At 66.7% G+C, this 24,242-nt stretch overlaps 1 protein-coding gene across 1 annotated transcript; it reads right to left on the minus strand.

The window, feature by feature from the left end:
• Window positions 1–3,049: 3,049 nt before the first annotated feature.
• Window positions 3,050–24,014, minus strand: ARHGEF16 (Rho guanine nucleotide exchange factor 16). The gene is made up of 15 exons (XM_032418720.1): window positions 23,905–24,014; window positions 15,980–16,583; window positions 14,142–14,187; window positions 12,978–13,147; window positions 11,881–11,937; window positions 11,364–11,524; window positions 8,780–8,932; window positions 8,548–8,677; window positions 7,677–7,751; window positions 7,324–7,416; window positions 6,307–6,458; window positions 5,791–5,982; window positions 4,811–4,884; window positions 4,146–4,247; window positions 3,050–3,603 (listed from the first exon to the last, which is right to left on the minus strand). The coding sequence occupies exons 2-15, from the start codon at window positions 16,562–16,564 to the stop codon at window positions 3,464–3,466; spliced, it is 2,130 nt and encodes a 709-aa protein (XP_032274611.1). The 5' UTR covers window positions 16,565–16,583; window positions 23,905–24,014; the 3' UTR covers window positions 3,050–3,463.
• Window positions 24,015–24,242: the final 228 nt, after the last annotated feature.

The following is a 24,242-nucleotide window of genomic DNA, read 5'->3' on the forward strand; positions in this document are numbered from 1 at the left end:
GGGGGGGGGGTAGACAGGACCTCTGTCGACAGTGGTCATGCACCAGGAATCTCTCGCAAGTCTGGTGGAGAAACCAGGGGCTCAAGTCTCTGAGCGAAGGCTTGCGGGCCGGCAATGCCCGCCCAACACACCCTGGAGCCCTGCTCTCTCCTCCCTGCGCTAGCCACTTCCCTGGCCCTGACCCAGGAGCCCCCAGCTCTGGCTGTCCTTCCCCCGGGAGGACGCAGTCTGGGAGATGGGGCCCCCCAGACGGACGGGGCCTGGGTAGGGCCCCTTAAACGCTGTGGGAGGAGCAAACAGCTTCCCTGGGAGGGAGACTGGACACCAGCATGTCTCCTGCCCCCCCCCCGCCCCTCCCAGTGGAGCTGCTCACGCCCCACTCGGTGAGAGCTAGAAACTAGGACGTGAGGCTGTGGGGAAGAGAGAACCCTCCTCAGGGGCCCAGGGGGGTAGGACTTGGGATGCAGAAGGGCCAGCAGATGAATGAGCGCGACTAGGAATCAGAGTGAAAAGCGTGGATGTCCTATGAAGTGTGTAAAACCTACGAAGGTTGGTAGAGCTTCAGCAGAGGCCGTGATGAACCAGGTACAACATCCTTCAACGTGGCAACAAGACCCATCTGTGCCCGCGGGTTTATCTGGCAAAAGGATGCATGAAGCCCCGAACCATATTAGGAGCCCTGCAAGGGGCGGAGGGCCCCCGATCTGGTGCGACCCCAGGCCCAAGAGCGCCCAGGGACGGGCTGACAGGTGACAGCTGGGGGGAGGGGGTTGGGGGTGTGTAACATGGGGGGGCTAATCTCGGTATCAATGGCAATAACCAAGGGTGATGATGAAGTGTGCGGGATTCAGGGACACCCAGGGCCCACGAAGGTCTGGATGGAGATGCCGACCTGCATGCCTAAGGGGCAAGAGTCAGGGAGTCTGGGGGCTCTCGTCATGGCGTGGGGCATGGGGAGCCCCAGGCACTGCTGGGGTGCCACCATGGACACCTGGGGGCACTGGATGTCTTTAGGGCTGCGGGCATGGCCGAAGTGCCCTCCGCCAGCCACCCGGGCCCTCAAGGGAGGTGGGTCCTCCCTGCAGAAGGGCCCCAGAATGTTCCGGAGTGGTCCTAACAGCAGGTAGGTGGGCTGGGACACCTTGGTGTCTCTTCCCACTGGGCCCCATTGGGGTTGGCTGACGTCCCAGGAAGCCTAGGTGGCTCCCAGCAATGGGCAGAGGCTCTGGGGGCCTGTTTCCCCGCCTGCAACAAAAGGGGCGGTGCAGCTGGCTGGGGGAGGGGCTGGGCTAAACAGCCTCTGGAGACCCCTCCCCAACACAGCAGGTGCGGCGGGGTTCTCCCAGGACGGCCTGGTGTCTGGAGGTGGGAGGCAGAAAGGTCTTAAGACCAGCTCTGCCGGAAGGCAGGTCAGAGCAGCCTCCCCCTGGGAAGGGCCAGGGTCTGGGTTGGTCTGCTCTGCCCCCAGGAAGGGACCCCAGACCGAGCAGAGGCCCCTCGGGGGGTCTCGAGTGGGCACTGGCGCTGGGGTAAGCCCTGGGCTTCCTCTCCATCGTCCACCCGCCTGGGCCCCTCCAGACCGAAGCAGCCCGGCCCTCTGCTTCCCGATCCCTCTTTGAAGGGTGTCTGTCCTGAGCTGGCCCTGCCCGGGCGGACCCAACCCCCCAGCAGCCCCCCCAGCAGCCCCCGCCTCAGCATCCGGGGACATCCCTCCTCCCGGCTAAGCATTCTTCCTGCTTGCTTGGGAGGTAGAAGGGGCTTCAGCCACTCTGCAGACCGGAGGACCCGAGGCTGTCTTGGCCCCAGGTCAGGACATTAAGGGCGTGGCTCCGGGGCCGTCCAAGCCCCCTCTGCCCCATTCACTGAACCTGTCCCTGGCAGAGGGTGGGCAGTAGACAGACCTGCCCTCCCCGTTGGGGGGGCAGCGGTGAGAGCAAGCGGGTGGGCCTCCTTCGGGGGGGAGCGGGGCTTCCACCAAGATGCCGCCCCCGCCCCTGCCTGGCGCGCGCACACACGCACACGCACACGCACACATGCGCGCGCCCACGCCGGGCCCTGGCTGCCTGCTCGGCCCGGCCGCGGCTCTGCGGAAAGAGCAGGGAGCTCACCTAGCTCACAGGTGGGAAGGTCGGGGTCCCAGATTCCCAGCCGCACAGGAAGTGGGTGGAGCTACCTGGGGCTGACTCCGGAGAACCCCCGCCCTGCAGCCGTCCCTGAGCCCTGACCTGTCCCATCCCCCCATCAGGCAGAGTCCCCGCCCAGGACGGCCGGTGCGGCCTGAGCTCTGACCTAGGCCGGGCCCTCCGACCGCCTGAGGCCATGGACGTCACCTTGGAGGTCAAGATGCTACATTCCTTCCCTTACCTGAGTCAGTGAGCGGGGCTCAGGGCGGCCCCTCCCCCTCCCTCGGCCCTCCCACTGGCTCAGTCCCCTCCCGCCGGCCGGCCCAATCACCCACTTCCGGCTGGGAGGTGGGGAGCCACAGCCCTGGCTTTCAAACCGAAGCCGGAACCCAGCGAGCCCTCACCCCAAGGACGGCGCTGCCCAGGCCGAGAGGGGCACTGGACAGGGGCAGAGGCATCGCAGGCCGGCAGGGCACGACCCAGCCTTCCAGCCTGGCCTAGCAGCGAAGAGCCCAGGCCAGCCTGCCCCTCCCCAAACGCACGTCCAGGGCCTGGGGGAGCAGATGGGCTGTGAGGGACGTGGGCGCCGGGGGGACATTCCAGTGGGGTCCCCAGACCCACTGGCCAGGCTGAGCCCTGCAAGGGCACTCCCTTGCAGGAGTGGGGATGGGGTCAGGAGCCACTGACCTTGCCCACGACGCTCCCTGCGGACAGTCAGGCCAAGGCCACAGAGGAGCATGGGGTGACCATGCACAAGGGGCCACACAAGGCCCGGGACCTGACACAGGCGCCCACACTCGGGGAGCAGGCCTGGCCCACGGCACCTTGGGCATTTTGCAGGGACTCATCTGGCCTTCTCCTGGGTGAGGATTTCCATGGAAATCCAGGTGTTCAAGAAATACTTTAATGTTTATGAAAACCTCAGCATCTCAGCACTGGCCCCGCAGTGTCACCTCCCTCTGGCGGGACCTCCTCTCCAAAAGTGGGGCCGCCCTGGACGCCAAGCCCTCTGTTCCACATGAGGACGAGGGAGGGAGCTGGGCCCACATCCTGCACAACCGCCCTGCGGGAGCACAGGGTGCTGGGGGAGGGGCAGGGCTCCTCCCTGGGGTTTGGCCAGGGGTCAGGCGACCTGGGCCCCCCCCACCGAGAGCTGGCGTGGAGGATGCTTCCCGGGGGCGGGCAGCACGTGTGAACTTCCTCCCTGGAAGAGTCTGGATCCGGTACTGCAGACCACGGGGCCTCAGGCTCCTGGGACAAGCCCACCTCGTCCAGGAGCCTGGCCGCTCACTAGAGCGTGGATGGAAGCAGAGCTCGGCCTAGGTGCTGGGCAGGGCGGGCTACACGTCCGTCTCCACGCGCAGCCGCTCCATCCTGCGCACGTTGCCCTCCACGGCCACGCGGCTGGTGATGCACCGGGCAAAGTCCTCGGGGAACCAGCCCATCTCCCCATCTCTCAGCCGCTCGCCGTAAAACCATCCTGAACACAGATGTGGGGCAGGTGAGGGCAGGATCCGGGCACCCCCAGCCCTCGGAGCCGCTGTTCCAGAAGCTGCCAGGGCCAGGCCTCCCATAGGGCAGACCACCACCCGCTCCTGCCAGGAGGGCCTGGCTCCAGGTCACAGGGGCACCCGGTCCTCTAGCAGCTGCTCAGCCGGGACACTGGCGTTGGGGGCTGAGCTGGCCCCAGCCAGCTTCACATGCCCTGTGCAGGCGTGTGCGGGCGGGCCCCCAGGAGGAGCAGAGCCTCCCTCCTCCCGCGGAGGACACAGAGTGACAGAGAAGCTGATTTTGATCCTGTGACTCAGGGACGTTTGAAGAGGTCCTTGAGGGAGGGTGCTGAGGGGCCTCGGATCAGGCCCCCCATGAGCAGGCGCAGAAATCGCTTCTGGGGGGCCAGGCTCAGGGTCAGCTGCCCGCACCTGGTGTGCTCCAGACATTTGCGGGGCCGCTGGCCTATCCCTCTGGGGTCCACTCCGCCTACATCCCGCCACCACCCAGGCCCAGCCCCGGCGTGCTCACCATCCTCCTGCTCCAGGACCAGGACCACGTCCGCCTGCTGCAGCGTGATCTCGTCCGCCTGCTTGGCCAAGTAGGCCTTGGTGATCTCTACCTGGCGCAGGTCTGCAGGGGCGGGTGGGGGCGGGTGTCAGTGACAGAGCTGTCCCTGAGAGCGCAAGGGCCAGGAGCTCGGCAGCCCCCAGTCGGGCAGCGCTCCGCCTCCTAACAGGTCCCCTGTGGCTTGGTCTCGGTGGGGCCTGGGGGCTCTGGACACGTGGCAGCTTCCGTCCAGAGGCCCCAGGACAGGCTGCTCCTGATTTCAGAGCCAAAGCACCAGCACCGGCAGAGGGGGCACCCGGCTTCTAAGGGGCAGGGCTGGAGCTGGGGCGACAGATCGATGGGCCAGCCGGCTGCCCCGCTGTGGCCTCAGTCAGCTCCAGTCCCTGGGCATGGGGCAGCATTCTCTCCCCGGCATGGAAGGGGAGGCCCTGGGACAGAGCTGGGCCGCTGTGCACAGACAGACACACACAGATGCAGCTCTGTGGTCCCTCGCCTGGGTGGTCACCCTGGGGGCAGGCGGTGGCACGGACAGAGGGCTGGACAGTGTCTCCTAGCTCCATGCCAAGCCCCTGCCCAGGCCCGGGGAAGGGGCCGTGAGCCCTGTTCAGGGTGGAGCAGACGCTTACCTCCTTTGTTGGTGGGGCCCTGCCCCTGCCTCTCCCTGTGAGTGAGCGCGGTGATCCACCGGGCCCGGTCACTCCTGCAGGTGGAGAAGGGGTGCGTGAGGCCCTGAGGCCACTCTCGCCAGCCTGGGGACCTCTGGCTTCACACGCCCCGCCCCCAGTGCAGCACCGTGGAGAGATGGGGTGTCACGTGGCCAGGGGTTCCTTGAGCGTGCCCCACAGCCCTCAAGGTGCGACGGGCAATGACGATGAAGGTTCACGCTGCTGGGGTGCCCTTTCCTGAGCCCCATAAACCACTGAGGGACCATGTGTGGGAAGTCACAGGGCAAGAAAGAGTGGCAGGCAGGCTGACCCTGAGTCTCACCTGCCCAGGGTCCCAGAGTCAGGCGGCAGCCGCACCCCCACACCCCGGGCCACCCTGTCTGCTGGCGCTGGGCCCCAAGCCCACTGCCCGGTGTCAGTTCATGGTTTTTAACCTTTAGCCTCAGTTTCCCATCTGGAGGGAGCATGGACACAAGCCAGCCTCGTCCCTTCCTCCGTCGTCTGCTGAGCCCCCGCTGTGCTGTCATCTCTGTGTGCTGCCCAGCCCCCTTTCCAGATGGTTCTGACCTCACCACCCCCCACTGCTGGCACCTGGGCTCCGGCCCTGCCGGCTTCTGGGCTGCTTCTCAGCAGAGGCCTCCTGCCTCAGGGCCTTTGCACTGCTGTGCCTCTGGCAGGCCCTGCTCCCCAAATGGCACCGTGCCAGTCAGGCTGCCCCCACCTGGCGCTCCCTTCCCTGCCTTGACTTCCTGCTTCATTGGTGCCCCTGGACACAGCCGATGGTCCAGCTGCTCGTCTGGCTGATGTGTCCCCCTCCCAGCAGTGTGAACTCTGGGAGGACAAGGCTGCCCTTGGCCTCTGCTGCAGGGCCGGGCACACAGCAGCTGCTCAAGAACTCGATGGCACGGACCCCTCCTCCCGGGAGCCCTCCCCTGACTCACGCCGAGTCGGAGGACAGCAGGATCTGCTCCTGGCGGCCCTCACTGTTGCTTAACAGGGTCACTTGGAAGGGGTGTGGCACCGAGGAGCTGCGGCTACCGCCGCCCCCCAGCAGAGAGGGGTCGGAGGGCTCCATCTTCTGGACCCGGATGTGGTCCACCTGGGCGTAGTCCTGAACCATGAAGCTGTCCTCGCTGTAGGGAGACAGGTGGGCGGCCAGATGTGACAGGGGGTCTGTGGGCAGCCTGGGGCTCCTGCCCAGCTGGGGGGCACACAGCCAGAAGGATGCGCCTGAAACTGCCCCCCAGAAAGCAGAGGCCATGTGCGTTCTCGTCCTTGTGCCCTGGGCGGGCAGACCCCGGTCTGCCGGCAGTGAGAGGCACCCGGCCGCTGCCAGGGACAGGCCAGGCTGGGAGGGGGCCCCCAATTCTGAGGTCAGAGGAGGCTCAGGCGGCTGCCCCCACACCCCTCTGGCCCTGATCGCAGGGCCACAGAGCCCGGCACCCAGGGTGGCCCACCTCTTCTTTTTGGTGACCACCAGAACGTCGTTGAACAGAAATAGGTAACACGTGGGCCGGCTGGCTAGTTTTCGGAAAAGCCCAGTTTCTTCTACCACGAAGAGCTCCCCACGCTTCAGCAGCCAGCGGGAGGCCGAGATCAGCGGGAGGGACTGGAAGGAAGAGCCGGGGGGTGCCGGAGCTGGGGGGGCGGCAAGGATGGGCGGGGATCCCTGCCTCCAAGGACTGGGTGACTGGCCTCCCTGGCTAGACCAAGGAAGACGGGGAGATGTGGCCTCCCCTCAGACAAAGGGCTATTCTGTTGGCCGACAGGCACAAATGGGACAGCGGCTCTGTGCCAGGTCCCGGGCCCAGATCCTGCCCAGCAACCAGGATAGGCCCGTCCTGCTTCCAGCCAGGCCCAGGGGCTCTCCTAGCACCCGCCGATCACTGCCCCCGAGCCGGAGAGCGAAGGCCATCATGGGGAAGCCTCCACACACCCCTCACACCCTTTTCCAGACCTCTGTGCCCTCCCTCGGTCACTCCAGCCTCCCGGGCAGCCTCTGGAGGTCGGCAGCCCAGCCCGAGCGAGGACAAGCGGAGGCCGGGCCCACAGAGCTGCCTCCGGGCCAAGTCCCGCAGAGCATTCCCATGGGGAAGTGTCTGTCCGTCTGCGCCTCGCTTGCTGCTGGACTTGGCCAGGGGGCTTCGGAGGGCCTGTAGGATGTCTAGACCCCTCCCCAGACTGAGGGAGGCCCAAGATGTGAACTGGCCCCGACATTGTCCTTTCCCCGTTCTCAGGGAGCTGCGAGGAGCCCTGGCTGGGGGCAAGCCCTCGGGGCAGCCCTGGGGGTGGGGGCAGAGGCCAGAGAGACCCCAGGCAGGAGGGCGGCAGAGCTGAGCCTCTGCGGACAAGGGGGCAGGAGTCACAAGGGACGCTCCCCGGTGGGGAAACGGGCCTGGAGAGGCTGAGGCAGAGGCCCCGAGGCTGTGGCCCGACCTGCGAGGAGCTGGCTCAGGAGGGGTCGGGGCGCCCACCTTGACCTTGCTGAAGTCCAGCTGTGTATGCAGCGTGTACATCTGCTCCGTGCGCTCCATCTTGTGGGCCCCCTCATTGCACCGCTTCACCAGCTGCAGGGGGCCGGAGAGCAGGCTGTGCTGCGGGCTGTGGCCCCCCGCCCCGGGGCTGTCCTCGCTGCCGCCCCCCGACGGGCTCACCCATCAGGTTCAAGCCCCACTCCCTCTGGGCCTTGGTTTCCCCATCAGCACCGTGAAAAGCCTGACGCGGATGATGTGGAAACCTGCCCTCGGGGTCCCCACCATTGGGTGGGGGCAGGGGCAGACCTTGGCTCGGTCCAGGTGCCCCCTCCTCTCCCCTGGACCCCCCTCACCTTGCTGATGGCCTTGAGTGCGCGGCTGGCGGCCTTGTATCTCTCAGGATGGCCTTGACTCTTGAGGCAGAGAGTCTGCAGAGAGGACCCCGCATCTCAGGCACTATGTACCTGGCTGTGCTCGGGGCCGCGTGCGGCAGAGGACCCCCCAACAGCACACCCAGGTGGGGGCCGCGGGGAGGCTGAGAGCCCGTGTCCAGCGGGCTCCTGCCAGGCCCCACGGGGGTGCACAGCCCCCAAACGGCTCTGCCAGGTCAGGCTCTGGTGGGTGGGACCCTGGAGAGGGCACCCTCCAGGACCCCAGCCCTTCCGGGAGTCGGCTGTCTCGTCCAGTCTGGGGGGGCCCCCACAGCCTCTATTTCGACACTCCCGAGGGGCCCCGGAAGGCCTGACGTCCCATCTGGCCTGGACCGACGGTCCTCCAGGCACGAGCCACGTGCTGCCTCCGGGGGCCTAGCGGGCTCCGGCCGTGTGTGCACGTGCTGTGTGCACGTGTGTGCGTGTGTGTGTGCACGTGTGCCTCTCACCCCCACCCACCCCTCGGCCCCGGGAGCAGGCATCTCAGAGGAGTGAGCCGCTGCAGGGAGCTCCTAGAGCCCCTTGCTCCATCCACCGAGGGGGCAGTGAGTGGTGCCCAGGCTGGTCCTGCCTCGTCCGTGCGAATGAACCCTGCGAACCTACAAAGAAGTGCATGCAAACCCACAAAGTGCTGGAAGGTTCCGGGCAGGGAGCCTCGCGGGTGAAGGCTGTGAAAGCCGACTCGTGAGGACCGAGGAGCGCCGGGGAGGGGTCGTGAAGGAGCGGTGCTCGACCGGAAGCGGGGGACCGGGCCGACCTCCTTCCCCGGCGGGGGTCTGCGCGGCATACTCACGTCCGTCAGGAGGGGCAGCCGAGTCACCCTCTGCATGGGGAGGATCAGGAAGGAGATCATGGGGAGACCCCCGCATGCGGGACGCTTCTCGATCTCCTTCAGGGCCTCGTGGAAGGCGGCGTTGCTGTTTCTGCAACAGAGAACAGGGCTTGCCGTCGGCTGCGCGCGCAGGAATGTGCTCCCAGACCAGGGCGCCCGGAGTGGGCCCCGGCCGCGGGGAGGCCGCGCTCACGTCAGCCTCTGCAGGGCGCGCTGCTGGTAGACCTCGTTGGAGCAGTAGGCGACGTAGGGGTGGAAGTGCTTCTCGGCGTGCTCCTCCAAGATGTCGCTGATGTCCTCCACGCAAACCTGTGCCTTGTGCCGCTGCTCCAGGGCCTCGAAGAACCTAACCGGGCGGGAGTGCGGTGAAGGCCCGGCCGTCGCCGTCCACCGCCACGGCACACGCGGCGGGAACCCAGCAGGCGCGTGGGGGACCCGCCGGCCGGGAAGACCCCAGGACGGATGAGCCTCTTAAGCCTGGAATAACTGGGCAAACCCAAGGCCACCTCCGGTTAGATTCTGGCAGAGATTCCAGGAGACACGCAGACAGGCAGGACGGAGAACCTGTCCCTCTGATTCGATTCCCGGGGCTTGGGTCAGACCACACCCTCTGCCCAGCTCGATGTGCGGATGGGGGCTCTGGGTGGACTCCCCAGCGGTGGCCACCAGGCCCCGCTTCCTCCTGGGGTCCCCTTCTGAGATCATCCTTGGCCACGGAGATCAGGAGGACGCTGACCGGGGTTGACCATGCTTCTGCTTCTGCGGACCACTGCTACCACAGCTAGGCCTGGCTGGACCGGCACCAGGACGTCTGGTGGGCCCGAGGCCCCGTCACCTCCCCAGGCCCTGGCCAAGGCAGCCGGGAGGTCCTCCCCCTTCCCGGAGGCTCCTCGGCCCCATCCTGGCCTTCCGCCTCCTCCAATGACCGAGTCTCTCCCATACCCGACTCTGAAAGCCCCGTTTAGCTGGGCTCCTGGGACTGCCCGAGGCAGCCCTGTCTGGAAGATGAGACAGCCGGCTGACCTCTGGAGGGCAGAGAGCTGCGTCCCCAAGCACATATCCACCCCCCCGGTGGCCTGAGCCCCCAACCTGGGGCTGACCAGGCCGAGGACGGCCAGCTGCACGTGTTCTTACTGCTTACCCTGCCCGGTGGGAGGGATGGAATCCAGCATTGTGACAGTGAGTCAGGGCTGGGGGACAAGGCCCGGGGCGGAGGGGGGAGGACGTGCCACGCCCTCAACAGTGCAGGCACCACGGGGCCTGCCGTCAGCCCCATCTAGCACCTGGGACGGGGGTACCACCTGGGGGGGAGGATGGGCAACCCCACCCCCCTGGAAGATGGGGGCCTTGCTCTGGTTACCCTTGGTAAGGCTGGTGCGGGTCTCAGGGAGGGCAAACAAGCCCCGGTTTTGAGGACGGGGATCCCTCAGGACCCTGCCCGCTGGGCCTTGCCTGACCCTCCAGCCTCGGGGGCACCATGCGTCCCACAAGGGCAAACACTCTGAGAGCCCCAGGTCCTGGGCAGCCCAGGCAGAGGGGGACAGTGTGTCAGGAACACACAAGGACCTGCTCCCTCAGGGAGGGCTCGGGAGGCCCCAGCTGCCCAGATGCAGGGCCACACGCCTGGGCCTGGGTGGGCCATGCCGGTCAGCCCCTCCCCCAGGCGATTCCAAGGGTTTCTGAGAAAGTTCTGGGAAAGCTAGCCATGAGCTGCTGACCCAAGAAAACTGATTCCCAGAGAGGCCACTGTGAATGGCTAGGAGCTGCCAGGACCCGGCTGGGGGAGGAGGCTGGACCGGCCAGAGGCCCTGGGGAGCTCAGCACCAACGGGACGGCTGGCCAAGCGTGGGCCCACACCCCCCGCTGTGCTTCAGGGACATGGAGCCAAGGGTCAGAGCTGGGTGGAGGGCAGCCGCCTATCCCAAGCCCCCATGGAGTCAAAGGCTGCAAGCTTCCCCGGGCTGGTCACTGAAGCTCTGCAGCAGGACCCGTCTCCAGGGACAAGATCGCACCCCTCCCCCTGCATGGCTCTGAAACTTCACGCGGGCAACAGGTAGCAGGTGCTGGGTGGGGCTCAGGGGGCGGGTCTGATGCTGATGTGAATGAACCGGGGCTGAGCCACCTTCTCTCACCTGCCCCTACCCTAGTCCTCCAGGGGCTCAGGGGACCCACCTCCTCAGGTGAGGGAGGATGCTGAGGCATGAGGGAGGGTGCCCCGCGGTGTCCTGGGGCCCAGGCTGTGTGGGGCTGAGCCCTCCGTGGGAGTAAACACGTACACACTCAGGCACGTGTGTGCACACACCTGTGCAAGCAGAGACGCATTCTCTCCGGCACACGGACGCACACACACAGGCCCGCGCCGGGCCCTCTACTGCTGGAGCCTGCAACCAGAGCCCTGGGCCGGGCACCAGACACCGCCGGGCAGAACATGACCCGAGGCTGCAACTCGAGGCCCCTCCTGCCCGCTCCGTCCCGTGGCCACCCCACACCTTGTCGCTCTGCCTTCTGCACCTGGCGACCTGGAGGGAAGGTGACGCCATCTAGCAGGTGCTCCACCCTCTCAAACATGCAAGGGTCAGGGTGCTGGGGGCGGGGTGCTCGGCCTGTCACGGGGCCCAGCGCTCGGTGGCCTCAGGGCCTGAGGAGGTCCCCGTGTCCCCTCCCAGCCAGCGGCCGCTCCAAACCTTCCGCCCATGGTCCCAGCCCGGGAGTCCCCCAAGATGCCCTGCCGCCGTGCTGCCCCAGGGGCGGGGGGTCCTGGCAGGCACGGGCCTCACCTCTGACTGGCGCTCAGGACGTCCAGGATGTTGGAGAAGAGGTGGTGGTGCTCGGTCTGCGTCATGGTCGCCCGCAGCTCTCTGGACTGCAGGAACTCGGCCACCAGGATGCCCAGGCTGTGCTGGTACGAGAACTCCGACGTGAGGATCTCAAAGATGGCCTGGCGGGGACGAGAGCGAGCAGTTGCCAGGGCCACCGGTCCCCTCGGGGACACGGTCAGGGTGCAGGGCAGGCTGGACCCGGGCCCTCGGACCAGACCTGGGGCGAGGCTGTGAGCCCGGCCTTGGGGACCAGAGCCCCACGTCTGCGCACGCGCTCTGGCTCAGCCTCTTGTGGGCTGTGATGCTGGACAGGACCCCCACCTGCGTCCAAGAAGGGGTGGCGGAACCCCCGCCCAGCCAAGGGCGTTGCCAGGAGAGGGGAGGCATCGCCGTGGCCGCTGTCCTGCCCCACGTGTGTTGTGTGGCCCACACCAAGTCTGGGTCACAGGGCTGGACCCCCCGCCCAGCCCCTCACCTCCTGCCTCTTGCGCTCCTCAGCAGGCAGCTTGTCCAGGAGGCCGGACTCCACCACCTGAGGAGGACACCGGCCTGGGGGTCACGGGTTTTGCACATCCTGGAAGCCCGGCCTCCCCTCCGAAGAGCCCTGGGGCCACCAAGGAAGAAGATGGCGTCCAGAGGGAGCGGTCGGCAGACGCCGTTGGGGTGGGGAGGGGGCTCTGTCCGCAGAGCTGGCCTGGGGGCCAAGAGGCGTGCTGGGGACAGGGCCACAACACAGACACACTGGCCCGGGCGAGTCTGCGCCCTGCCCAGGAGGTTTCGGGCAGACGGCCCAGCTCTTCAGGCCCTCAGGCCCCGGGGCCGCCAGGCGGCTAATCCCCTGCCTCTTCGTCCAGCCCGGAGGCTGGGCTCCGATTCCCCAAGCTCAGGTGGCCAGGATCATTATCTCTGGTGGCATGTCCTGGACTCTACCCCGACCCGGGAGACACACACCCGCAGCCGCCCTCCCTGCCCCAGGCTACAGGCACCCTGTCCCTGGGCTCTCCGGGGATGGGGATGGGTCAGGAGCGTGGCTGTCCTCCTAGAGTAGTGACACCTACCTCCCCGCACACCTGCTCAGGGCACAGGCCTCTGTCCCAGCCAAGCTCTCCCCGGGGCCCCCTGCAGGCCTGCCGGGCAGGGACCCGCTCCGTTTCAGGTGTGGACAGTGAGGTGGGAGCTTGGCTCTCTTGAAGCCGAGGCCCGGCCCTCTCCCTTCCCCTCCCGTCTCCCCACTCGGACCCTCCTGGCACTCCCCTGGGGGCAGGGCCCTCGGAACGGGGTCAGCCCGAGTAGGGAGAGGGCGAGGGGCTCACGTGCGGGAGGCTCGTCATACACGCGCCGATGGCATGCGGCCCTCATGGCTCCCCACCCCCCGCCGTCGGACCCAAATCCACAGTGTCCTCAGGGCAGGGCAGCTCTGAGGGCACCAGGAAGGGGGCTCCCCGCTGCAAGCTGGGCATAGAGGGTACTTCCGGAAGGCTCCTCCCCACCCAGGAGGACCCAGGCTGGCTTCGAGGGGCCAACCGCCCACGGGCTTGGGCTCAGGGCCTCAGTCCACCATCCCAGCCCTACCTCTGGGAGCTGGCTCCAGGTGACCTGGGCAGGCCGGTAGCTCTTGACTACGATGGGGGCATCCGCCTTTCCCGTTCCATCGGGGCTGGACGGCTCATCGAGCAAGTCATCGTCAGACTCATGGCTGGTGTTCAGGCCCCGCTCCCGGATCTCCTGGTAGAACCCGGGGTCTGGGGAGAGGGGGTGTGTCACCTGCAGGCCTGGGGGCTCTGAGCGTGCATGCCCCACTGGGAACCTGCAGGCTGAGTCCTCCCAAGGGGGCTCTGAGAGCATGAGGCGGCGCAGGGCCCCCCAGAGCAGGCTCCTCTCCGGCTGGCTGGCTCCCATGGCTGGGCCGCCCCAGCCCAGCACAGGGGTGACGTCCCAGTGCAGAATGTGGCACCTTCAGACCAGGGCTGAGCTGGCGAATCCGAGCCACAGGGGCCGCCTTGGGTGGGGGCCGTTCCCAGGCTGGGCCGAGAGCACTGGGTGCTGGCTCCCAGAGCCCACCCCCGAGGCGCAGTCTCCCGCTCTCGGGCTCTGCAGCACCCCCACTGTGACGGGCTGGCGCCGAGCTCAGGGCAACCCCCATGCCCTCCTTCCCATCTGAGACCTGCTCATCATTGCTCCTCTCGCTGGATCCTGCCCCCAGGCCTGTGGTTGTCCACAGAGGCCGGAGGCTGGCAGGGAGGGAGGGCCCTTCTTGGCTGGGCCCTCGCACAGCCACTGGGTGCTGCATCCGCTGGGCAGGCCCCTACCCCCACCTCCCTGCGGGGGCCCATCGGCATCCCACCCCTCAGCAGGCTGACGCACTGCTCTGGGCCCTCCTGAGCCCTCAACACTGGGCTCCCTGTATGCCCGTGAAAACGGGCAATGCACACAGCATGGGCGTCTACACCCCGGGGCCTGCACCCTCTGGCTGGCCTTGGTCCCACCCATCCCACTACAGGCCTGGCACACAACATCTCCTGGGGTCTGTCTGTCCCCTGCCCTTGGAACGGCGCAGAAGGGAGTACAAGGGAACTTTCTAGACCCATCAGAACGACATAGTCAGATGAGCCACCGGGACCTCCCGTCCCTGGAGAAATCCCTTTCAGCATGTCCTCCCTGCACTGCACCAGCCTCCCCTGGGCCCAGCCTGGCCCACGGCGGCCTCCTGAGGTCGCCTCCCTCGGCCCCACTCACCGTCCTTGAAAGAGCCCTTGTGTGCGCGTTTCCGCCCCAGCGTCCTCTGTGCAAACGGGAGACACAGAAACGCCAGCAGTCAGCAGGGAGGGGAGGCAGCTGGGTCTGCAGCAAGCCCCCCACCCGGGGGCCCAGAGACCCCACGGCGCCATGCGTGAAGCCCTGCTCAACAGGAGGGGGCTCTGCCGGGCACCCAGAAGGTGCTCAATAAAGGTCGGCTCGCTAGGGAGGCCGGGCCACGAGCAGAGCTGGTAGGGGCTGGTAGGACGGGGTGGAATGGGGGCTCAAAGCAGGCAGGGCAGGTTAACTGAGAGCCAGGCAGATCCAGGAGGGCTGCCCGGAGGAGGCAGCAGGACTGAACTAATCAAGAGGGGGTGCCCAGGGAAGTGAGGTGTTCCGACTGGGTGTGAAGGGAAGCCTGGACGGGTCTGGTTGGAGGGGCTGAGAAGGCCCAGGGGTGGGAGCTGGGGCCCCACGCTGGGCCCCACACAGTCTGGGACCTGGGGCAGCAGGAGGGGCAGAGTCTAGCTCCCAGCTGCTGGCAGGACTGCAGAGGCAAGTGGGGGTGGCAGGGCTCTCAGGGCCCCCACCTGCGGCCCCACCAGCTGCCTGCTCAGAGCCTGCCTCCTTGGCCGGACAGTTTTTCCTGACCCAGAAGCTGTGCCAGTTCCAGGAAAGCGAGACCTGGTTTCTTGAACGAGTTGGGGCCTGGAAACAACGCTTGCTGGGCTGGAAGGTGTGGCGCCCCAGCCACACCTGGCCTGCACCCCCCACCCCATGCCCCCCCAGTGCCCCTCCTGCCTCCAGGCCTGTGCCCCTTGTTCACACCTCTGCTTTAACCCTTCTTCCTCCGGACCCTCTCCCGACCCCGCCCCGGCCCTGAGCTCCTGGGAAGCCAGTCTCTTCTCTGGGCTCTGTCGGCCCCTGCATGGCCCCAGCCCAGACATGAGCACCCCAGGGCACCCCTGCCCCCTCACTGCCCTGGGAGCTCCCTGGGGGCCTGCCTGCCGGGCTCCCCTCAGGACCCCGGCACCAGATGCAGGAGAACTCGGGAAACATCTGTTGCACCCTTGAACCAACAGCGAGTGAGCGAGCAGGCAGCTGGCCTGGTCCTGGGCGTCTCCGGGAGGCACGGAAGGGCTGCGCCCCACCCCGGTGCTCCTCTCTGCAGGCTGGCGTGCCCGCACTGACGGTGGGCTTGGCTCCTCCCCAGGCCGGGGGTCACAGCTCAGTCCCGGGGGGCAGCCCCTGGCAGAGGCGGCCACTGGGACGTCAACTCTGGGCAGGCGGACCCCGAGCAAGGGCGCCCTTCCCACCAGCCCTGCGCCGGTCCCGTTCTGTCCAGAACACCGAGGCAGAAGGGCCATCGGGCAGGGGAAGGAGGGCGTGCGTGCAGAGAGGGCGTCAGACTTCTAAGCCCCGGACGGGTGCCCCTCAGGCAGGCTGACCCAAGCCAGGTGCTGCTCCGAAGCCCTCCCTGGAACTTGTCCCACAGGCAGGCTGGCTCCCCCTGGGGCTCAGAGAGAGAGGCCGGTCCCTCCAGAGGCTCTGCTCCCCACTGTGGCTGAGAGTGGGGACCCCAGAGCCTGGGGGCCTGGGGAAAGCCCTCGACCTTTCTGAGCCTCAGCTGCCTCATCTGTAAAATGGGGATGTTCTCACTCTGCTCACAGTCGGCCTGCCACATAGGACTGGGATGAACGGAGTCAGGTGCTTGCACGCAGTAGGTGCTCACTGGGCAGCAGCCACATGATCAGGTGAGGCCCCGTCTACGCCTACAAGCTCGCGAGGCCCCTCGAGGCACGGCCCCCGCCCCAGTGTCCAGGGGGACAGGCCCCTACCTTATTCTTGGCCGGACACCGAGCAGAAGGTGGGCTGGTCTCCTCGGCCAGAGCCTGGAGCTTGGGGCTGAGCTGGATGGGGCCCCTCTCCCTGCCTGGAGCCCCCAGACCCTTCATGGCCGCCCGGTAGGATTGGTTCCGTAGGTTCCGTCTGAGCGCTCCCTCGGGGCCCGTGTCCACGTCCATGTCGTCCAGGGAGAAGCTGGGGGCAGAGACGAGCCGGGGGTCCCGCCGGGCAGCCTCCTTGCTGAGCACGGCCGCCCCGAAGCTCTGGTGGCGGGCTGGGGTCTTGGCCTTGCTGGATACAGCCAAGCTCCTGGGGATCAGCTGCTGAGTGCCCATCTTGCGGGCCGCAGGGCTCTGTGTGCTCAGGACGACGGCCCGTGGCTCCTTGTCCTTAGGGGACAGAGGCGGGGACACGGAGGTATCGAGCTGGAAGGCGGCATTGTCCCCGACCTGCAGGGAGTCCCGGACCATGGGCAGCCTGGACGCCGGGTTCCCCTTGGCATCAAGCCGTAGCTCTGAGTGGAAACGGTATTCCAGTAGCTTCTTTTCCAAGGAGCTGTCCGAGTGTCGCTGGGACATGCTGAGTGGCCACGGTGTCCTGGGGCAAAAGCACAGAGGTGAGGGCAGCATGCAGACGTCCATCCCACAGCCCCCCTGCACACGGGCCCATCCACGGCTTCCCAGCATCTGCCCTGGCCAGAGACCCCGCTCGGGACGCGGGGCTTGGAGGCCTGGAGCAGAGCTGGGATGGCACGGCCCACAGCCACCAGGACTCCCCAGGGAGGTGTGCGGAGGGTCGGGAGGCTCAGGTCTGCAGGGCCCCAGGCTGCTGGGACTGGGGCAGAGGACAGGCAGCCACCTGCTTCCTCTGGTGGGTACACACACTGAGGACAAATCCCCACACTGGGGGTGCAGGCGTGGGGCAGTGCGGGGCGCACAGACCTAGGGCCCCGCAGACCTGAGCTGCATCTTTCCTGGGCCTCTTGGCACCATTTCTTCCTGGTCAGTGAGAGCACGGGGATCATGCCGTCTGTGCGGCTCTTCTGAGGCCTGCTTTGGGTAACGTGGTAGTGACCCCAGCCTCTGCCTGGCCCCCAAGCTCCAGAGCGCGCAGGGCCAGGCTCTGCCGTGCTGGGTGAGGTCTATGATCCTACCCACTCCCAAACACACTGGCTGTCTTTAGTCTCATTTTGCAAATGAAGAAACCAGACCCCGAGAAACCCAGGAGCCGGCCCTGGGACGGGGGACAGGAGGCGTGGGTCACCAGCATCTGAACCCAGGCCGGTCTGATTCCAGACCCTTTGTCTTCGCGGCCCCATGTGGCGGTACCACCATGGCTGGTTACGCAGCCTTCCTACATGCCCAGCGACACACGTACATTTTCCCACATTTACGAACTCGGAACGGGGCTCACGATCCCTTTCTCCAGAGCGTGGCCGGGCACGGTCATGCCCACTCTCCCTGCATCCCTTGGATGCCCAGCCCTCCTGGGGCCCCGAGTGCCTCAGACCCTCAGCTGTGCAGAGCCCACTGACTGGTGTCTGTAAGCATTTGTGGGCTGGTTGTTCAGCCCAGCCTGGCTCATCCCGGCTGAGGGCGCCCTGCCCTGCTGGTGCGGACGGGCCCACGGCCGCCTTTCCACTCAGGGCCGGGAAGAGCCAATGCCAGCCTCCTGGGCACCCGCCACCGTCACTGCCCTCTGCTATTTTCTCTGCCTCTGTTTCAAAATCCACAAGTGGGCGGAGTAACAATGAGGCCGGCCCCCTGAGGGTGCAGGAAGACCCCCGGCCGGGCGCGGGCCACACTGCTGGGACAAGGACGAGGACGAGGACGAGGACGGAAGGCGTCTCACACGCCTGCTCCTTGCTCCAGATGGACGGGCGGAACAGGCACCAGCTCAGGAGAACTTCTCAGGACTGGAGAAAACTCATTCTGTGTCTTTTCCTTTTAGTTTTAAGAAAAGCAAGCAGAGCCGCCGTCCGCACCCTCTTGCAGACACGCGGCATGTACGTGTTACAAGGGCCGGGCAGGGCTGGAAGCCTGTTTTTCGGGTGGGAGAACTACGTCTCCAAGTCACCAGCCCAGGTGGCTGAGGCTCACTCAGAGTCTCACCACGGCGCCCTGGGCCGCGTTTGCGGCAGACCTGGGAAGGGATGCAGCCCGTTTCTCCAACGGCCCTGTGAGAGTGAGGGTGTCACCTGCTCTCTCCCACCCCAGGGGGCCTGCAGCCAGAGGCGCCGGGGCCCGTGCAGTCGAGGGACCCCAGGGAGGCCACCGCATCTGTCCCAGGACACACCAGGCAGGTCCCCCCCCGGGCCCACCTCCCACACTCGCCGCCCAACCTTGCACCTGGGTGCTTCCCCTGGGAAGTTCCAGGCCTCAGCTCCAGAATCCGTCCCCAAGGGGCGAGCAGGGGGCTCCGGAGGGGCCTAAACCACAGCGCAGTCGGGGTGCCGGGGGCAGTCAGAAGCCTGGCTCCCCAAGCACCGCCCCCCCCCCCCCCCGCCCAGCGCACACGCTCTCTGCTAAAACCACCTGAGAGGCGTGTGCAGCTGAGCCTCCCGGTGACAGGGAGGGGCTGCCCGCAGAGCCCCGGCCACCCCCACGCCCGGAGAACGGCCCACACATTCCTGGGGACATTCTGAGTCACCGGCAGCTAGGGCGGGTTGTGCCATCCTGGCTCACCCACCCCATTAACTTTACCTGCATTTATCCAGGCCTGGCGGACAAAGGAGTTTCTGGTAGACTTCGATCTATCTGCAGTGCAAGCGAAGTGCACCCCAGCGGGTAGGTAGCCCGGACACTGGGAACTTCTGCGAGTCCTCTCTTCTACCAGGCACTTACCGCGGGTGCGTGCCACGCTGCTGCATGGAGACCACGCCTGCCCTCCTCCCGCCCCGCCCCATGCTTCCTTTCCCTTGTCCCCATCTGAGGCCCCAGGCTTGGGTCTTCTTGGCCCTGTCCTCTGGGCCTGGACCCTGGACCCTGGACCCCAGACCCTGGACCCAGCCAGGGGCACGCCCTCTCCCAGCGGAGGGCAAAGTCTGCTCTGCGGACAGAGGTGCTCCAACAGGAACCTGTCGGGCGAGCCACCGCCGGGCGTGACCTCCGTTCCCAGCAAGGTGGCCGCACCCACAGGCCTGGGCTGCCACCAGTCCAGGGACCAGGCCTGCAGGAGAGCAGGCACCATCCAGGGCTCTGCAGGGCCTCGGGACCAGAGCCAGCTCTCGGGAGCTACCGCCCACACCAGCACCCGTGTCGTCTTCCTCCTCACGTTCGGTTTACCAGAAGTCCCTGGACACGGGTCCAAAACTCAAGGAGCACCAAGAGCCTATCATGAAAGGTCCCCCACAGGCCACCGCCCCAGCCTCCACAGCTCCTCGGAGAGCATCTAATGGCAGGCAGGCATCGGCCACGCTCTCCCGGCCGCGTGGACGGGATTCCAGCCCCGGCATCGTCCCCGGGGGCTGTTTGCGTTAGCTCAGGGAGCTCGGCCAGCAGGGGCTAGACGCCAGTGCCTGGCCTCCCCTGTTAATAATTCCCTCTTGTTTACCCGCGGCTTTCCTCCTGCTCCTTCCCGCTCCCCCCTGCGGTCCGCGTCCCTGCCTTGTCCACCTGGACCATATGCTCCGGGTTTTCCCAGAGACCCTGTCCTCTCTCCCAGGCCCTTCTCTGCCCCTACCCCCATCCTGGTCCTTTCCTGGAGCCCCCCATCTATCCCAGGCTACAAGAGAGAAATCTTTGTCCCTCGGGCTGGTAACTGGCTGAGATCAGAGCCCGTGGCAGATGATTTCTTCCAGAATGGAGGAGGCCTCTTCTCTGGTCTAGCGTTCCGCTGCAGCGAGACATCCTACGGGCTCCGACCTCGCCTCCCCAGACTGTGGCCTGAGGCTCTCCCCTGCCCTTCGGACGTGTGGCTCTCCCTTTCCGGGGGAGTTCTGGTGCTCCCGGGGACAGCTCCAAGTTCACTCTCTGAGCCACGGACTTGCGCCTGCTTCCAACCCCGTCCTCGGGTCTTGAGGGTCTGGGCGTATGCCGGTGACATTCCATACTTTCTCCCACCTGTTTTCTCCAGCCCCTCTTTTAGGGGCAGCCTGGAGCGGGCACTCAAGCCCCTGGTGTCATCTCTGCACCCTGGCCTCTCCCGTCCTGCACTCTCATCCCTCTGCCCTCCCGTGGGAAGGTCCAGCCTTTCCACCAAACCGGCATTGTCTGCCCCGTCCTGCAAGCTGCGGTCGCCTGCTCTTCGCTCAGAGCACCCTGATCCTGTTCTATGATGCTTATAGTTCCTTTCTGTCCCTGGCCTGTCCCTGCCTCATCCGTCTGGGCCTCTGCCGTCCCTTGAAGGCACCAGGCTGTCCTCAAACGCCCGGCGGTCCTGCTGGGCTGTCTGGACTATGCAGAGAAGCTGGCCATGCGTCGGGAGGCCGGTGTGCGGGGCTGTGCGCACGCCCGTCAGCTGCTGCCCGCAGGCTCCTTGGGCCCCCAGCCTCCCAGCGTCTGCGCCCGGCGGCCTCTCCTTTGGCGGGCTGGCTCTTCCAGTGTCCTCGCTGGCTGCTGGCCTTCGCCGAGTGTCCTGGGGCCAGTGCAAGGGAGGGGCCGAGGGCACAGACTCTCCTCTCAGCTGCCCCTGGGCAAACGCCGGCCACGCTGTCTGGGCAAAAGCCTGCGGACTCGGGTCACGGGTGGGGCTGCTCCCCAGCACAGGTGGCCCCGCAAAGCTCCTCCAGAGATGCCCAGGGCAGCGAGGGCTGCGTGCTGTGCGTCTGTCTCCCCGGAGAGTCTGTGGGTCCTTCAGGAGCAGGGACAGTCGTCCTGTTCGCATCTCCTGGCCCCAGAGTTGGGCTCGATCCCCACACTGACGCGTGAACGCTGGCTATCATGGTACTTGCCCTGCTCGGGTGCCCTCAGCCTCGTGCCTCATCCTCCCCCAGAGGCCCTGGGTTCCATGCGGGTCCTTAGCTTCCAGCCAGCAGAAACCACCAGGGCTGCATCACCGGGGGCTTCCGGATCCGTCCGTGCCACCGTTGGGGTGACTTCCTGCTGTTTCTGCTTGGGGGTCCTGGGGAGGCCGGTCCACTGTTGGGTCCTTGCAATCCATGGCTCTGAATCTCCCTCTACCACACGTGCAGGGCAGGAAAGGGGCACTTGCAATGGGGCACGGAAGAAAGACAGCCGGTGGAGTCGGGGAAGGACCAGGAGACCCGACTTAGCCGGGCCAGGCCGAAGCTGCACTCGGCGTCGTCCTGGCTGTGGTGCGGCCTGGCCCGGCCTGCTGGGGCCCCTCGCAGCCCAGTGCCCCCCGCTCCCTCGTTCTTCCCAACAGATGGGCTTCCTGGGACTTGGGAGGCCTCTCCCACGCCCTTGCAGATGGGATCAGCCCGGCCTGGACCTGTGGCTCTGCCCACAGCCGCTCCCAGAGCCAGCAGGACCCAAATCACTCCATCCGAGGGGTCTCTGTCCTTCTGCCCTGGCCTCTAGGTCCGGCTGACCCCACCCCGCCTGGTGGGGCTTGGCCTCTCCAGCACTGTCCGCCTGACCCTGGTCTTTGCTCAGGCTAACTCGAGCCACAATGATGGTCTTGTGCTCGGGTAATTCCGCCGGGCCAAGCTCAAACCTCAGAGTCACACGGGATTTGGGGGCAGGATTTGGCGTTGTGACTCACAGCGCACAGCAGACGGTTCCATTTGCAAGGCGGCCAGGGGTGGCTCAGGGACTCTCAGCTGGGGCAGCTTTGTGCCCCCCGCCCAGGGACACTTGGCAACGTCCAGAGACATTCTTGGAGGCCGCAGCTGGAGCTGAGTTACCGGCCCTGCGTGTGTAGGTGGGGACCATGGGCGCCCCACAACAAGGAACTTGCTGGAGCAAATGTCTGGAGTGCCAAGATGGAGGGCCTGGCTTCGCTGACCAGAGGGCCCCCCGCTCACGGTGGGGGGCAGGGAGACCCACCTGGCCGCACCCAGCCTCGCACCAGCCTGGCAGCGGTGAGGGGCCGTGCTCTGCCTGCCCTGGGCAGCAGCCTCCTGTGACCTCTTGTTCCGAGGCTTCCAGGCCCGGGGAACAGTCACAGAGAAGCCCATCCTCCCGGCTCAGCCTGCCGTGGTCCCCGCCCCACCCCCAGGGCCCACCCATTGCTCGCCAGCTCCTGTCTCTCAGTCCAGAAATCCCATAAACCTGGCCCCCGTCCCAGACTTGGCTGACACGCAGGGTGTTTCCCCAAAGAAGCCCCAGATGGGAAATCAGAGCCCCAACTCCGACAGGTAGCCTGGCCAGGTGACCAGCAGGTGTCTTCCAAATGCTTTCTCCCCACTGTGTCTGTAGTTCCTCACCGACCTTCCTTCTGGAAGCTGCTATGTTCCCTGACAGGTGAGGAAACCAGGTGGGGTCAGGCTGTCAGCAGGGATTCTCGCTAGAAATAAAGACGCTCTTACACATGGGTGGCCGCCCGCGCATGGAACTGCCATGGGCGAAGAAGACAAGCAGCTGCCATCCGTCTGGAAACCGAAACTAAAATTCTGGGCCCCGGACGCAGGGTGAGCGGCTGTGCCCATCCCAGGTCCCGCACACAGACGGCCGTCCTCGCGGGCAGCGCGCACGGGACCCCCAGCAAGCCGCCGGCCTGCCTGCCCAGGGCCTCAACCGCAGGTGAAGAGCTGTCCACGCGGGGTCGGAGACGAGCCCTGGGAGCCAGAGCCCGCCCGGCACAGGTGTCTCCCCCACAGGTGTCCAGGGGTGGGGAGGGGGCCCTCTGCTCGGCTCGCTCCCTCTTACTCTGCAGGTGGCTTCTGTCCAAGTGACGGAAGACCTCACTTCTTCCGGGAACCCCCAATATCCTGCCTCCCACCACTCTCCCCCTCCAGGACTCCGGGGAGCCCCGGGCAGCGCCTTTCACCCGCCGGCCCGGGCAGAGGTTCTGTTCCTGTGGCCCGCGGCAGTGTCCGGGGAGCATCCAGAGCAGAGGCCCAGCTGCCGCTGACTCAGTACCCTCTGTGCGTACTCTGACTACTCCCCTTTTTACAGAGGACACTGGGGCCCAGAGGGCTTCTATAACTTGCCTGAGTTCACAGGGACCCAGGATTTGAACTCAGGGCCACACCCCTAAGCACTAGGTCACGGGGGTGTGGAGTCAGACTCTGCAGGTGCCCCCTGTGCCCCCACACTAGGAAGGGACCACTGGTCACCTCAAGGACAGAGGGGAGAGTCAGGCTCTCCTGGGCTCCAGGTCAGATGCAGAGATCCCCCCATGCCCAGTGCTGGGCTGAGGTCCACCCAAATCTCAAAAGGGATTCTTGCTTCCCAGATGCAGTAACGGAGGCTGGTCAGCAGTAAGAGGAGCCCAAGGCCCTCAGGAGCTGCCCCCACACTCCTCCCTCCTTCCGCCCTTATTAGTTATGAGTGAGCAGGACACCCGGTGCCGCTGGGTCTGCCCCCCACATCCACCAGAGTTGGGGAGGCGTTTGTTTCTGGTTTGTTGGAGGGAGGGTCTTCATTTGGGGGGCTGCTAACTCTTGAGGCCAAAGCGGATTTGGGCAGCAGATTCTCCAGAGTTTTGGGGGAGGGTGGTTTTGTTCCCCCTCCCGACCCCCATTTTCAAAGGTCCTGGGGCTCCCTAAGGGTCTCCCCGCTCTGATGTCTACACAGGAGAGCCTGCGACAGAAGCGTCCCCTCTAGGGTGCGGACGCGGGCCCCTGGCTCCAGGGAAGACAGGGGGCGGGCGGTGGATGCCCGAGGCCGTGGGTGGGGTCCGGGCCCCGGGTCCAGCCGCGCCGGTCCTGCGGGCTCCGTCCCCGGGGCAGCTCGGGCGAAGGGACGGAGCCGCGAAGTTTCGCCGACCCGCGCAGCGCTGGGGGAGGGGGGAGCGCAGGGGAGGAAAGGCGCCCCAGCGTCACCGGGCCCTCCCCGGCCCCCAGCTCGCTCACCTGTCCCCAGGCTCACCTGTGCCGCGGGGCGGAGGACGTGGCGGCGAGCGGGCGGCGACTCCGGCCGGTCTAGCCTGCAGGCTCCGCGCCCCGGCCGGGCGGCCGATGTGGGCCGCGCTCCGAGCCGCCGCCGGGTCCCTCCCAGTCCCCGCCCCCCACTTCCTGCGCGGCCCCGCGGGAGGCGCCGGCGCGCGGCCGTCCGGCCAGGTGGGCGCCCAGGTGGGCGCGCAGGCGGGCGGGGCGGGGGCCGGGCGGGAGGGGGCGGCCGCGCGCGCCCGGGACACCTGGCCGTGCTGCCTGCGTCACCGTCCCCACCTGGCCGGCCGGCGCTCACGTGA

Source organism: Phoca vitulina, unplaced genomic scaffold (assembly GCF_004348235.1).
Source record: "Phoca vitulina isolate PV1807 unplaced genomic scaffold, GSC_HSeal_1.0 scaffold2, whole genome shotgun sequence".
Classification (NCBI taxonomy): Eukaryota; Metazoa; Chordata; class Mammalia; order Carnivora; family Phocidae; genus Phoca; species Phoca vitulina.

Bases quoted from the DNA above. Each gene is read 5' to 3' on its own strand.
- ARHGEF16 (XM_032418720.1), bottom strand. From the start codon at position 16,564: ATGTCCCAGCGACACTCGGACAGCTCCTTGGAAAAGAAGCTACTGGAA. The intron at 8,678-8,779 runs GTGAGCGCGGCC...TCTCTGTTGCAG, and splicing joins CGCGCCCTGCAGAGGCTGAC to AAACAGCAACGCCGCCTTCC. The intron at 3,604-4,145 runs GTGAGCACGCCG...ATCTGTGTTCAG, and splicing joins GGTCCTGGAGCAGGAGGATG to GATGGTTTTACGGCGAGCGG.